Source organism: Strix aluco, chromosome 9 (assembly GCF_031877795.1).
Source record: "Strix aluco isolate bStrAlu1 chromosome 9, bStrAlu1.hap1, whole genome shotgun sequence".
NCBI lineage: Eukaryota > Metazoa > Chordata > Aves > Strigiformes > Strigidae > Strix > Strix aluco.
Window position 1 is genome coordinate 24,187,328 of NC_133939.1, and position 16,382 is coordinate 24,203,709.

The 16,382-nt window shown below is 37.4% G+C and overlaps 1 protein-coding gene across 1 annotated transcript in view; it reads right to left on the minus strand.

Annotated features, from left to right (window-relative positions):
• Positions 1-16,382, minus strand: part of NAALADL2 (N-acetylated alpha-linked acidic dipeptidase like 2) — a 489,903-nt gene that overhangs the window by 67,688 nt on the left and 405,833 nt on the right. The window contains exon 12 of the mRNA XM_074834594.1: positions 491-586. Within this exon, the coding sequence (XP_074690695.1) occupies positions 491-586 (96 nt within the window). The remainder of the gene's footprint in view (positions 1-490; positions 587-16,382) is intronic.

The following is a 16,382-nucleotide window of genomic DNA, read 5'->3' on the forward strand; positions in this document are numbered from 1 at the left end:
AGAACACATTACGTTTGGGAGCGTCCCCTCTGTAGAGCACTCTCCAGAATCATGGGATGGCCACCCCTTCCTCCCATGGGAGCACCACTGTTACATCTTGTAAAACCAAGTCTCTGTGCATGTGAAGGTGCCCTCAGAGAACCCTCTTCACTGACAAAATTGACAGCAACAAAATTGCTACTTCCTGCCATCTAGTGGGGCTCAGTGCCCTGCACTCATGCCAGTAAGTTTAATGTGAACCATGCAAAATACAATCGAATCACATAAAATTAAGCATTTGCACATAAAAGTGTTTTGATCACACAAGTTGACCAATGTAACAGTAAAGAATATTCCAAACGTGAATCTCAATGAAAAAAACCTCCATGACGTTTAACTACATTCAAAGTATCCACAGGAAAAAAATACATTATCTTTCAAAATTATTAACAAAACCAAATTTGGCCATGTGAAGGAAAGCAAGTATAAATGAGATCTTCATTTCTGTTACCTTTGCAATGGTCTCGTGCAGGCTGAAGGAGGGATCCAGCTCTTCAGTTTTTGTTGTATGTACAGGAAAAAGAGCTTCGAAGAGAAAGCTAGAATTCTGTGAGAAAGAAATAAGAAGCCTTTTAGGATTCCACATTGATTTCCTCCTTCAAATGCTTATTGGATTTCATTCAGAGATTGAAAAACCCTTCAAATTGTTCTTAAGTTTTGTCGATTATTAAACTTATTTCACTGATCTAATTAACTGATTCCAAGTCCCTGAAAGAAGCAAAAAACCCTATGTCTTATAACTTTATTTCTGGAATGGCAGTTGTCTTTGTAATTATGCTTCCCAAAGCAGCTAAAAATTTTGCCTAGAGAGAGAAAAAAATACACAGATTTCATTCTGAGCTAGGCAGCAATCACACATTTTATTAAATACGTTATGATTTAGTCTTCAGAAGAAATGTAAACACAATAATCCAATAATATACTTTTATCTTCTGCAACCATCCTACTTCTGTATACAGTTATACCATCTACATAATATGGGGTTTTGGTCAATTGCCTAGAATTATATCCTTAAAGTTGACCACTCTTTTTAACACCCAGGCAATCTTAATATATTATTTGTACGAGATGTTTGCCTCTTCTTGTACTGTAAGAAAGCAAGAAGTTAGGTTGTGTATTTGCTGTCACAAGGAAACAACAAACTGATAGCCAGGTATGGACTGAAAAAAAAGCAAAGCAATACAAAACAAAACCCCAACCCTCAAAGGTGCACAGATGCCTAAAATGGAAATTATTTTAAATCTATGTTCCTGAACCTAGTATAATAACCCAGAAAAGAAAAATCTGTACATCCCTGTAACTCCTGAGACATACATCCTAAACTTTTCCTTGTTTTTTGTGGAGCTCCTATAGTTTTCCTCTTTGGGCATGACCTGAACTGTCCCTCTTGGAAAAGCTAGGAACCTAGTGCCCATCTAATTTTCACCTGGTATAAAAATAGGTGTAGAGGTGCACCTTGATGGACTGAGATGCTCAGTTTGGTAAGCATAGTGTGAACACACTCACTGTTCACCAACAGCAATGAGTTCAGTACAAAAGCACACAAACTATGGCCGAAGTTATCTCAGAGATCAGCAGGAGGATGTGACAGTGCATGAATATCATGCCATTCTAAAATGTACTAGCTACAAGCAGTTCTTTTAAACGTACTCTTCAAAGTGAATTCTGATGCACAAATAACCAGAGGTGCATCCGCTGCATTTACCTATGTCCTGAAGAGGAACAAAACTTCACCTCAAGCCCCCTGTCAAACTCTGATTAGCTCTAGTCAACTAAGTTCAGCATCGTAATATTTTGTATCGCCTTTCAGAAGGCCTAAATCTTTCCTTGTCCATGAATCTCATTCTGGGCTTTGATTTTAATTTTGGATGCCAGCACCTAAATATATTATTGTGTTTAGCTAGAATATCCTAAGGTCCTTTATAGTATTTTGTATTTAGTGTACAATGCACTGTGTGCCACATAGAATCACACAGGCTTACCAGGGGGATCCATCAGGGACTGCAGAGGGACTACAAGCCTCTCATTAACATATTTCCTTGTAGGTGTCTCTATCTGAGTGCTGGAAAACGAGTCTTATCCTTTGCTGGCACAGAATCTCTAGGGAAGTATCCTGTTTCAGATAAAGTTAGGCTAGTCCTAGAAATAACATGTTTTGCATACATCTTTTAATGCTACTGCTTTTTTTCTGGAGAGGGACAATAATAAGAATATAAAAAAACGTATCCATTAAGAAAGGTCAAGCAGAGGAGTGTGACTCATGAAATAAATACATTTTGCCAGATTCATAATCATAACATTTTATATATGCTTGTTCTGGAGCTTTACATAGGGCCCAATAAGGGAGTACCCCAATTCTGAGTGCAACTTTTCTTTCTATGAATTTATGCATAAAATAGTACTAGCAGCAATAAGAAGCTGACAATATCCCTGGCTCAGAAATGCCTAAATAATCATGAGATTATACTACAGTTACGTCTGCATGAAAATAATTTTGAAAAATGTCTAGAGTCTTTTCAGATTGAATTCCAGATAAAATTTGCAGAAGCCCATGGTCCTGTATTTAAGATGAATAAGTTTTCTGGTTTAGATTATTTCCCAGACTCTAAGGCAATATTGACAATGTTCTGGAAACATGCCCTTTTCAAATACTGGCTTCTCATATCTAATAGACTAATATTTCTTCAGTTTTCTCCTCTTGATATATACTGATCTTCAATAGCTTCTGTCCTAGTACTCCAGAAATGACTCATACTTTTTACTCACAAAAGTGAAGCCCCTTTTTAGGGCCATTAAACCTCCTAATGATGCCCAACACATTCTTCGACAGCCATAATAAAGTTACTTGCATTCAGAGGTTGCATGCTGAGCAGTGGTCAAATGAAGCTTTGGTTAAAAAAAATATTAAAACTGATCTGAGCTTTAACAGGATTGATTTGTAAGGTTGGCACCCCACTACCTTTTCACTTGCTAAAAACACTTTGTAGGGTTTATTGTTTTAAATATCAGGAAATGAGCAAATGAGAGAGACAAACAATTTAGATGCCTTGTTCTAGTTTGTACAACCTCTTCTTATGTGACTGAGCTTTCCTCTTTTGCATGCGGGGTTCTAAGCCATACAAAGACCGTAGAAAAATCGTACTTTAGCTAAAGCAGCTGTTAACTTCAATTAAAAAAAAAAAAGTTGTTAGAAAGAAGCAGACTAAACCCTACCCTTTTCCTTGAAACAAACAATATAAAGTATCTTAACACATGTACCTTGGGGGATAAAAGGGTGGTAACCGATATATGCCTGCTGAATTGGAATTATGTTTGTACTATGCCATGCAGTACATCGCTAGCTCTTAATTGGGCACAGCATTGTTAGCTCTCTTCCCCAACCAGTGTGGGACACAAATACGTTATAATTATATCAGTGATGGGATATGTCAATATGCTCTGCTCAGAACTACTCAGCTTAGGTGTAGTTCCCTATAGATGCTCAATCCACCTCCTGAGCTAGTACACTCACAGCTAAATTAAGCTTCCTTCAACAGTGTGACATAGACATAGTCAAGAAAACTCAGTGAAAGGTATGTTTCAAAAAGGTATGTAAAATTGCTGATAAGTGTGCTGGTTAATTTTTTCTACAGATTAATGCCTCCATGATCAATAGTCTATCAGTATTTCCATACATTTCTAGATTATTTATGGTAGTAAGCTCCCACCACTTTCTTAAAAAAAAGAAGTAATTAGTACTGACTCATACAAATTTTTGTGTTCAGTGATGCATCTGTGTGTTGTATAATTTGTCACAGAAGTATCAGAATAATAAATGAAGTCATTCTTCCCTTCAGAAAACTTTTTTTTTTTTTTTTTTAGGTCTCAGGGAGAAGATGCACAAAGTCATTTATTATAAAGATAAAATACATACTTCAAGATTAATTCATAACACATATTCATCTTTGTTTTAAGTTTGTGCACTAATTTACAGAGCCATGTCATTTGACTTGGGGAAGGTTGAGGAACGCTGTCATTTTGCTACAGTAGTGCTAGCTGTTCATCATCATTCACATAATTACAATCAATAACTTAAAAAGAATTACATTATTTATATTCATTCTTGAGTACCTTACTGAGAGTCAGTGAAGGGAATGATTACTGAATTAGATTTGCTACACAAGATCAGATTATCGTTCCATCTAGACAAATATTCTTTCTCTGGAATCTAAAACTTGATGGATCAGGTGCCTGTAAGACAGGGAAACACCACTTCACCGGCTTTTATCCCACCCCACTCTAGACACACGTCTGCGGAGCAGGTCTAGTCCTACACTCATCTCGCATTCAATGGTGAGAGATACAAACACTGGCAGTATGCATTCACACCCATTCTCTTAATTTAAGTGCCTTCATGGAGCAGAAGTTCTTTGCTTCTCTTACACAACTTAAATGGAAAGAAATACTAGGTTGTGTTTGAATTACACAAGTGAATGGTGTGACTGAACCCCAAATCAGCTAGAGCTCTGATGTGGATCAGTCCTGGTATCCTCCTGGAGTCAAACACCTGAAAAGACAAGCTGTATTTTTCTTTAAAACTTGTTTTTATGAGAACTGAATGCAGGACAACAACCTTTATTAAGAAGTAAAGGTACAACAAAATAAAAACCACATGTTCCTTCTCTGAAAGCCACTGAGCAATCAACCCTCCTTCCAACCTAGTGGAGACCACAGCATCTGGGCAAGGTAAACAGGCAGCCTTCGTTACTCCCTCAGCTGCTGCCTTTTAAATGAACATCACATGAGTAAGCAACGATCAGCAAATAAATCAAATCACATTTTGTCATCACAAGTCGCAAGTCATTTTGCTTACGATGGAATCGAGACTCTGCTGGCTAAGATCTTGAAAAGGAGTCATACAGAAACACTGCTTTAAGCAGTCTTGAGTACTTTTTCACGATTAAGCTTTCTGCCCAGAAAACAAAGCCTTTCCCATGCAGTGCACATGAAATGAAACAAATTACTACGATTTTATATATTTGTACATATTTATAGATAACATTTATTTTTCTGTGTGTACAGACAGATAATACTTGCAAATAGTTAATCCAAGATTACTATTCAAAATAACCTGCTGACATCTGAAATATCTTGCTCTGTACTTATAAGGGGAAAGTTTTAAAACAGGTGTTGTTCCTTTTTTTTTTTTTTTTTAACAAAAGACACCTCCATAACAAACTACTAGAAGGCAAACATACTCTGTTTCTCTTGCCTTTTATTGTCTTTCAAGCACTCTGCTTATCAGAGAAAGCTGCATGAACTTCCCAAGTAACAGAAGCCCACTCTTTATCCCAGGGACCACATGGCAGAGAGCAGAGTTTAGATGTTTCAAGAGTACCTCTCAGCATTTAACAGCAAGAGCAACACTTTCCAACACTGAGAAACTGAATCAGATTCCTCATTAATTTTTTCAGCAAGCTTACAGTAACAAGCGAGTGTTGGGGTTTTTTAACAGCAATTTGCTAAGCACATTTCTAGCAAATACACACTAAGACATGCTAATCCAAAGAGCACTAAAACCAACTGTATTATTCCTTTATGTTTTGCACCCACAGTAGGAGTTACAGCTACAGTTGCTGTCCTTGTACTCTCCCACACTCACTTCCCTAAACAAAATTAATCTGCCTTCACTTCTAGTCAGGCACTAGCATCACCCCCACTTTGTACAATATGCAGAGTGTCCTATGTGTTGTGCAGCTGAATGCTCTCAAGATGATATCAATTTATGGAGAAACTTTTTCAAGGTCAGACCACTGTGAGACACTAAAATTTAGGAGATTCAACTTTCAGTCATGCCTATGAAAATTTTCTCCTTGCTGTTGATTGCCTTTTGTTCTTTAGCTACACAGCTATCCAAATGGATTATGAACATTTGCTCTTCTGATATGAAGCTATATTTTTATCATATGATCTGTACAATCTAGAAAGGACCACACCAATAAGCCTTGAATTCCCAGTGTAATGATTTTGTTTCTCTACGAGCTCTTCAGAAGAGAAAAGAACAAGCATAACATGTATTTGGAAGTGGGCTTCCAAAACCCCCCTTTGCCTCACCTTGCTTTTGGAATGATCAGTTAACCTGATCTTTTCAATACTCATTTAATGAAGCATTCTGTGAAATTAGAAAGACATTGATGTTCCACTTTTCAAATAATGGGTCACTTCTGATTAAACTTCGATTGAACATTCAACTTTCAATCTTAAAACAAATTGCCTCCTTTTCTTTTTAATTTGAACCCAATTTCCTGCTGCCCTTGAGTCTTGTGACAGTAATTAATTGATTTATGAATCGATTAAATGGGGATCGAACATGCAAGAAAAAAACCCTTAAAACCCCAAACTTGGCTTAGTCTTGCTTATTTATGATGGACACTTGCACTAAAATTCACTTCTGATTTACTAGACTCATTTTTCTAACTTATCCTTCCTCAACTAATTAAGGGAACAGAATGCTTCACCTTCCAAAGGTACTAAATTTGCCATCCCTTGTGTACTGTCTTATAGCATACCTTCAATTTATATGCCAACTTTCAACCAATGCATTTTAAATCATGAAGAAATCCCACAGCACTTCTGGTGATTTAATGTAAAACAGAGTAAATACCAAGACATACTTTAGAGATCTATTCTGCTGTCATTTAAAAAAACCCCAAATTTTACCACACACTGTTTTAGAGTTGGAAATACAACAAACAATTTTCTTTACTAGACCAGGACAATGCTGCATCCACAGAGAGTCTTGTTTTCCTGACTAGTACTTTAGACACAGTTAAATTACTAGTTAGGAAACTCAAATTATGTAACTAGTAATTGCTTAACATGCTCACATTCCATACCTGAATAGATTTTCTTGCCTGCTGAATATTCCCCAGCATTTATAAGAAAACAGCCCTCTGTCCCTAACCTGGTGAATACTACACAAACACCTCCAGAATGTTTTTTTTTTGTTGTTGTTTTGTTTTTAATGTAACGTGCAACGGACGTTTCTCCACTCAGAAATAATGCTCAATCTGGAAAAACTGTCTTTAGACTGAAGTTCTTTAATCAGTTTGCCTTCACCCTTGTTAATATTCGTCTGTATTGTCCATATTTGCACCAGCTTCGCCCTTCAGCACCCTCACAATATTTGTGCCACCAATTTTGTATTGCATAAAAGGAAAAGACTCTTAGGAAGATACAACAGAGAGCAAGCAGCGAGAACAAAAATCCTTCTGAAATTTGTACAGGTAGGCCGAACAGTATAAACATGCTAATCTATCACTGCTAAAGTCTGCAAAGCAAATACACAAAGAGGAGGATGAAAGCCAAGAGAAAGCTGCTTATTTTCTTCACATAGACCAGAGAATAATGTCTAGCAGAGGAGAATTTAGGGATATAAAGCTTCTGCTGCATCAGGATTGTGAATATAATCTGTTGCCTGTCCACATATATATATACACACACACATATATATCTATATATATGCTGTGTCTGTTCTGTGAGCTATTAACCTGTTTCACTCTTTCTGCCTTTTTGCAATACAACAGCATGAGGAGTAGGATTGCAGCAACCTGAAGGACACACTCAAACATGCAGTGTCTGGTCAGTAAAACACAAAGCAAGTAGTCAGTGCTTACCTTCAGGATCAACCTGGGAAACAAGTTTAGTTGGGAGGTTGAATTCACCTGCAGAGCACACACTATAAAGTTATGCTAGTGCCCAAAACTATTACCCAGAAATCCAGAGGCTTACAACTGCAAGAGGACTTGTCTGCATCTGTATTCAAAACCATTGCCAAAAATTTGTCATAGCATGAAGGAGAAAGCCCTGTCAGAAGAAAAGATAAAGAGAGAGCAGTGAGCAGAACAAAAATACCTCTGAAATCTGCACTGCAGGCTTTCACTAATTCCTTCTTCCATTTTACCCTAAGTCAAGCAATTGGCAGTGTCTTGGCAGCAAATATACAATTGTATTTCTTTGTGAAACAGGTATTTCACCTCAGCTAGGCTAAAAGACCATTTCTTCTCCATATTTTTTTTTTTTCCTGAACGAGTGTAAGAGATTGAACCAAAGGTTTGACTGGAAGAAGGATCAAAAAAGTGTCATGGAAGAGGGTATCTCATAGACTAAAATGTGGCTTATCATCAATCTGGAATGCTTTTAGTTTGGGAGGGTGCTGCAGACTAAAGCAGATTTTTAAATAGATTTACTGAAAAAGTCGATTATCTAACATAGAACATACCAAAGGCAAAGTATGGTTCTCTAATGTGTGGTTTAAACTGCATCAATGGAATAACACCAGGCATTAGTGTATGGCACATAGCCTTTCTCACTAATAAAGGCCCTTAAAGCTGAAAATATATCGCAGAAGAGAGTGTGTGCCTCTCTCTCTGACTTTTCCCTTTCTAGCAAATGCTCTTGACATCTAATTAAATATTCCCCTTCCCCCCCCCCCCCCCCCCCAATCCACAAAGGATCATAGTGATATAAAAATTGGGTTTAGCTGGTTATTACTTAAATAAAATTAAAGATATAAAATGTGTAGGCTTTTAAATTATTTTTAGAAAGCAAAGCTTTGCAGTTGCCACAGACTAACATGTGTCAAAAATCTCATTCAAAGTGAGAATGACCCTAACTTTGTGAAAATTGGCATGTCAGAAGGAGTTTCTGATAAGAGCCTTTTCTTTGCTATTTTTGCCATTTCAGCTTACTGAAGAACTTTTAGAAAAGAAACAAAACCAAAACTATTTTCTGTTTTAATCTTCTGGTAAGGATGCACACTGACCTTGTGATGTCACTGGATGCTTAACCAAATAAGCAAGGCCTGCCAAATCAGACTACACAGAAAACAGAAGAGGCAGAATTGGAATCACTGCTGCACAATTTATTTTATTATTCAACTCAGTTGTAGCCAGAAAAACTCAAGCCAACAGTCATCAGACAGGAAAAGAATATAAGCACTTTTCCTTCATCTCTTTTAATTTAATGTTTTCTTCCTTGCATTAGTAACTGAATTGAAATAATCACTGTAAAGCTATAAATTCACAGACCGCAGCACAAAGAAAGCAACTTTTAAGATATCAGGGTGCTTGCATAGCTTTATTCCTCTCTAGTTTTCCCTTGACACTTTTTAAACTGAAAGCAGAATCAGCAGTATAAGTAGGAGGAAGCAGCCAAAGCCAGAAATCTGGAACCTCACAGAGATCTTCCCAAAGTTTCAGAAGGTTAGAAATAGGAAGCTCAGTTCAGATTCACTACATGTAAGAGAGAATACCTTTTCTTGGATGTATCATGTGAAAAAGAACATTTTGTAACATGTTATGATCAATTGCGAGCATTCAAATTATGTGGAAAACATGCAGTGCCAGTAATATCATCCTAACAATGTCCTGCTATAAGCCATGAGTCCCAGTGACGATGTCTTTCATAATCACAAAAATTATAAAGCACAATGCTTTTATTTCCTGATTTGATGCTTCCTATTTGCAGTTTTTATTTTTAGTGCTTTAAAAAACTATTAAAGTTATTAAACTGAATGAAGAAATCTGATTTTCTCCACTGGGCAGACATTGTGTAGGCGGGAGGCTCACCATTTGCAGTAAGAATCAGTATTGGCTTTTGCTAAGAACAACAATAATGTCTTCAAAGACAATATTTATTATTTATCGAAAGCCTTATTAAACAGTTCTTTAATGGCCATGATAAGATACATCAAACATTGCAAATTTTGAGAGAATGTATCACTGACTCAAATCACAGCTGTTTGATAGTCCCGTGATCTTGATTTTTTTTTTTTTCCCCAAAGTATTAAAAGACAAAGCTGAGTGACACACTACTAATATCTGTTGACACAAAACAAGTTCTGATAGTTACTCCAGATACTCTGCCAGAAGAATTTTACTTGGTCTGTTGAATTTAGCCACTCAGAACAATGGTAAATGCTATCTTGAATGCAATATGCCATTTACTTCTCCAGGGAGGACAGATAATTCAGTGTCTTCTATCCTTAGATAATACATGTTTTCAGCAGGCTATCAAACAGAAGCAATAACTGGTGTCTAAGCAAATGTCTTGCATGTTTTCCCATATCCCACTGACCCTGTTAACTTCCAGGCTGTCTTTCTTCCATTGACTTTCACAGAATCACAGAATCATCTAGGTTGGAAAGGACCTTGAATATCATCTAGTCCAACCATTAACCTAGCACCGACAGATCCCAACTACACCATATCCCTCAGCACTATGTCGACCCTACTCTTAAACCCCTCCAGGGATGGGGACTCCACCACCTCCCTGGGCAGCCCATTCCAACACCTAACAACCTGTTCTGTAAAGAAATACTTCCTAATACCTAGTCAAAACCTTCCCTGGCGCAACTTGAGGCCATTACCTCTTGTCCTATCACTTGTTACTTGGTTAAAGAGGCTCATCCCCAGCTCTCTGCAACCTCCTTTCAGGTAGTTGTAGAGGGCGATGAGGTCTCCCCTCAGCCTTCTCTTCTCCAGACTAAACAACCCCAGTTCCCTCAGCTGCTCCTCGTACGACATGTGCTCCAGACCCTTCACCAGCTTCGTTGCCCTTCTCTGGACACGCTCGAGTCATTCAATATCCTTTTTGTAGTGAGGGGCCCAAAACGGAACACAGTAATTCAGGTGCGGCCTTACCAGTCCCAAGTACAGGGGCAAGATCACTTCCCTGTCCCTGCTGGCCACGCTATTTCTGAAACAAGCCAGGATGCCATTGGCCTTCTTGGCCACCTGGGCACACTGCTGGCTCATGTTCAGCCGGCTATTTCAACAGCCCTCAGTCAGTTCCAAGAAAATGAACAGCCTATGAGAAAATCTGCAAGGACAGAATTTACAGCAACAACATATACTCATGCAGTGTATATACTAAAGAAGCCGTGCATTTTTGTTACTTTACGGCAGGTTTATGTAAAGAATTTCCCCCTTTTGGATGCACCAATGTTTGGGACATCAAAGCACTAGGATTCGTGAGACCAAACAGATTATTTCAGAGCAAAGTAATGTATCTGACTGATGAGGACGTCATCAGTTTCACTAACATTACTGGAATAACAAAGATGTTCTTCCATTAAATTAAATAGCTAAATATTCATATTATTCAATAAAACAAGCAATTAATTGAACATCAAATGTATTTTGTCTTGTAAAACACTGAATCATTAACCTTAACAATTTCAGCATGCTCCCACGACCAAATTCAACTAAATTAGCATCCAAGCAAACAGATGGACTAATGTATTAATGTATTACTGGTGAGTACTACACTACATAACCCCCGAATGTACTGAGAAATTAAAAAGCACTAATTTATGCTAAAGACGGACAGAAAAGAGAAAACATGTTGGTCAGAAGAAATATAGTATGAATAAACAAAAGCATAGCTATTATAAAGACAGTATAGCCCAAGAGTGAGGAAGGTGAGACACACAAGCAGCCGTGGTTTGGACCTACCTTCACAAGTAGTCCCAAGACAATCTACTGGGGACTGTTCAAACTACATTTTGTTACCTACCTGCAGTTCATCACTTGTCCATGAACAAAATGAAACCTCTCTCTTCACCTTGACTCATCTAAGTCCCATTGCTACACCTTGTTGACCATAAAGTTCTACTACGAAGTTCATAAAATCTCCCAGCAGCAAATGCAACAGCACCAAACTCTCCAGAGACAGTTTAGAAAAATGAAATCCTGGATTCCCAAGAAATCTTCCATTCTGAGGCTGATACACATTTACCCCTTTGCAAAGGATTTCTGGTATTCTCTGATATTCTAAGCACACTAGTACTTTGTTTCTTTCATACATGCATGAAACATGTCCATAACTCCCCATGGGCAGCTACCAGCTGTGAATTTCCTTAAAAAAATTAAATATATACCAGCAAGAAATGAGGAGTAAAACAGGGAAGGAGGGGAGCCATACAGATCTGTATTTCTATATGGAAAAGCTACCAAATTGCAGATCATCACAGTAACATGCTGCTGTTATGCAAACTCCCTACTAGTCTAGATACAGAAATACGGCTTCTCTTTAGGGCAGGAATCTCCCTGAAATATCAGGGTCAAACAACTGGCACTAATTCTCTTCTAATATCATTCACGTATATGCCACAGGCCTGGAAGTTCTGTTTTGAGCAGCTAAGGCTGAAGTAAGTACATCATGTCTTTGTATATGGTCTACTCTGATCCTTCAGAGAAAATGATGCCATGATACTTCTAGTTGAAGTTCTTGATAAATATACTTGTATCTGATAAATTAATTAGTACTGGATGACATTTAATCCAGGAGGACATAAATAATAACTGAAGAAAAACAGTATAAAATTTACCAGAAGCACCTCGTCAGTCACAGACCATCCAAGTAGTCAGTCAGAAATCTCAAGACAGTAACTAACTCTTACCTGAATGGAAAGGGACTGGAGGATATACTGGAAGTAAAGGAAAAAATGATCTGGACATGGAATAACAGTGAGATTAATGATGTGATGCAAAATACTGAGATAATTGCATTAGGAATATAGAGATCTGAAACTTCAGAACAGAAAAACTGATTGAGTTCAAGCACTGTAACTGTCTGACCAGTGAATTATATCAGTGATACATCAATGGCTCTCAATAAAGGATATCATAGATCAGAGAACCCATGTTTGCTTTAGATATACACACACAGGTACAAGGTTGTGTTTGTGGAGCTACATTTCTTTCTTTACCCAGAATTTGCTGACCAAACTACACTGCAGACTTTGCTGCCTTCCATAATGGCACCTTGATTATACATATATAAACATATGCATATAAAACTAAAGTGTGTGTGTATATATATTGTCTATATAAACAATCCTTGACAAGAGCTTTGCTGAGAGAGAACGTAAGAGAACATTGGTTAGGAATTTACAGTGACAGTTATCAGAGTTTGTTCACAACATATCCAGCTGCTTCACATTACAATACATGTTACATTCCTAGGTAAGTTGCAGCTCAGACATTGTAGCTAGAAGACAGAGGTTGTGTCCTTCACTGAGGATTATTTATCCATCTTGAGTTTGCAAATTATTTACTCGTTTTCAGCTCTGTTGACATATACAGTCCATTCTGTATCAGAGATACAGAGACAGAGAAGTGTTCTTTCAAAGAAACAGTAACTTTTAATAAATTCTGGCAGCCAGAGAAATGGTAATAGCTCACTTGTAGTCAGAAATTAACTTTATTTTCAGTGCTTGTTTTTTGAAATCTAAGAAACAGTGTGCTGGAGGTTATAATGGTAATGGGTGTAGTTATTCATGTGGTAATAATGCCAGTAGCCATCAACTACAGTACTGAACTACCTATTGATAAGGCAGTTGCAAATTTGAAAATAAAAAAACCCTCCAAATGCTTCTTACAAGTTGTATTTAAATGAAATTAAACTTCTCACAAAGGCTAACTATGTAGAAATTTTCACTGAACTAAAATTAATATAAACATCATGTCAAAGTCATAACTGGAACCAACTCAGTACATGAGTGAATCAATAATGATAGGAAACAGACTCTCCCAGCCATCAGTGGACAAAGACGTTGATGGTAAGGTCCCAGTGTGGCCAGTCTGGATGACTGGATACAGTCCTTACCCTTCACACACAGCCAGCACTCAGAACTTCCCCATGCCACCCTGATTTCTGTGAATTTCTATGTTCAGTTCAAAACTTTACCTTGACACAAAAAATTCCAAGAAAGGAAACACCAGCTGAAGGTCCCCATAACAGGATTGAAATGGTGCTCCCAATGACTGACACCAGAACCCCACAACTTACAGACATTCAGTACTGTTCCCACACAGACAAAAATTGGTATAGATCAGTTTCCCATTCACTTTTAAAAAGACACAAGCCAGATGCACTGAAGAGCACTCCATACTGCCTAAGCCCTCCATCTACACTAACACAAGCACAGAAAAGAGATAAAAGCAGCACGCAACACAGGAGTTATTTTTTTTGTAAACTAGACCCTAAGTTCTCTCCATCAAGGACAGCTCCTGTCTCTTTTCTCATAACAAAGAAAACTTGGACAGCTTTCCGTTTCTTTTGAAAGATATGCATGATGGGTCAGTCTAAGCATGTAAATATTGAAATCAAGAAACTGCAGTAAGTTTCCCCAAAGAGTGATAAAAAAAGGAAGAAAAGCAGGCAGGACAGGGGAGATGGGAGGAAGTGGGGGCAGACAGTAAAAACAACTGAGAAGCCACATTCATTGAAGAGTTAAGATTTAGTGGCCTCTGTTTTACACCAGTGTGGGCGAAAATCACTTTTAAGGGCTCTAATGAAAGTTGAAAGTTACCTTCAAAAAGTTATGCATATTTCAACAGAAATAAAAATCATTATGCATTCTCTCTAAAGAGGATACAATCTCAAACTGTCAAAATTCTAAACTCTTCTACATATATTACATACAAATGCCTTCTATAAAGAACCCTCTTTTCATTTTTCTTCTAAATTAGCTTAGTGGTCCATGGTATTACACTATCTTGGTCTAGCCTGTGAATAATGTGACAGGTAATTTTTATACTTCTTGCCTGTACTTAAGTTTGAGTGAAGATACGGAAAACAACTTTTATGGTCTAGGTGTAAAAGTAAATGTTCTGTAAGCCCTGCATACCCAAACTTGGACAGCTTCCATAAAATATTTCACGCTAAATGTGTGTCCATCAATAAATAACAAAAAAAGAGGGTATTCTTTTTTAAATAATGTGCAGAAACTTGTTTTTTCTCAGAACAAAATCATAATGCTAACATTGATGTAACCTACCACATTATCACAGAAAGGATTTAAGACTGTTATCAGATAGGAATCTTTAAGTAATATGATGCATCGAGAATGATGAATAATATGCAGATAACATAGGAAATCATCTAGCTATAATTTTAAAAATTGGCTTCCTCATGAAACTGTCGACTGCAATGACACAGAAATGGATAGTAACAGTCTATTTCCATCTTGAAAAAAGCTCAGAATACTCCTGTACCAGCTTAAGTTTGCAAGTGATCGGAACGGCTTCAAAATGCGGAACAGTTTAATGTTGTTTGATTTATAATGCTGAAGAAACAATCAAATCTCTAACTGAAGCCATGGCAAATCCAGATTTTATTTTCTCTTGTACCCAAACATTAGGCATCCACAGCAAGGCTATTTTTCTTAGTCTCTGTGATTTACTTATCTTCTAGTACATCAGCAACTATGCCATAAACTGTGCTAAGAGAGACATAATCAAAATGAATTAACTTGCAACTCCAGGTTTGGTTCTTTTCTCTTTAGTGAAGCAGCCCACTACTACACTTCCAAATATAGATCCTTTAAAAACTACTGTCCTCTGTCCCTTTTCATGAAGGAAAAAAGGCAACTGTGGCCATCAGATTAAAATGTTAAAACCAGCAGAACAAACTACATTTTTAAGATGCTCCACCAAGCAGAGGGAAAACGATACTGGATGATGCTCATATAAAAGGAAAAACAAGGCAAAGCTTACAGAAATAGGGAGAGAAGTAATAGAAACAGAAGAAGGTTAGAAGAGGAGGTATGGATAAGCTTCTGAAGTTCTGAGTCTCTCTGACAGGTAAAACTATGTCTAGAGAAAGGAAACAATGCAAAGTTTTCCAGACCATGCTGTTGGTCCTGGTGTTGTATTTTTATGTAATAAATTTATGTAATAAATGCAAACAACTTTCTGGAGAAGGCTGAAGACACACTTGACACCCTACTGCAAAAGCTGTGTTGTATTTTAAGACATATATGTGATACATTTTAAGACGTAAAATTAACATTAATCTGTTTTAAGTAAATCAGCAGAAAGTTCTTTGAAAGACTGTCGTCACTCAGCAGTTACAACACCATGGAAGACTTGTGTCTTCTCTCCATACACCTCAAGTACTGACAGACATATTCTTGGCATAGAAGAAACTTTCTTCTCCTTTCCATGTTTGATGAGGCCACTAAAGAAGCAGGATTAGAGAATAGCCTTTAATTTTGCCTCAGAGTTTCAGTGATCCTGTGGAATCTGCCTCTCCTCCTCCACAAATAATACCTCTATTTGAGCACACCAACCATAAACAACCAGTACCATAAGCACGCAGAAGCAGCCCTTCTCAAAATATATCCAAGCACATTTAGTCCTTCTCAGTATATACTGCCTGAAATCACTATCTCTATAACCAACAGCTGTGTAAACAGCTTACATTTTAAATTACATCTTTTCCATAACAGGTGATGCTTCTATTGCAGCTAAAAAGTAATGGGGCAAAAAAGCCTTCAGATCCCCTAGAGACTTATT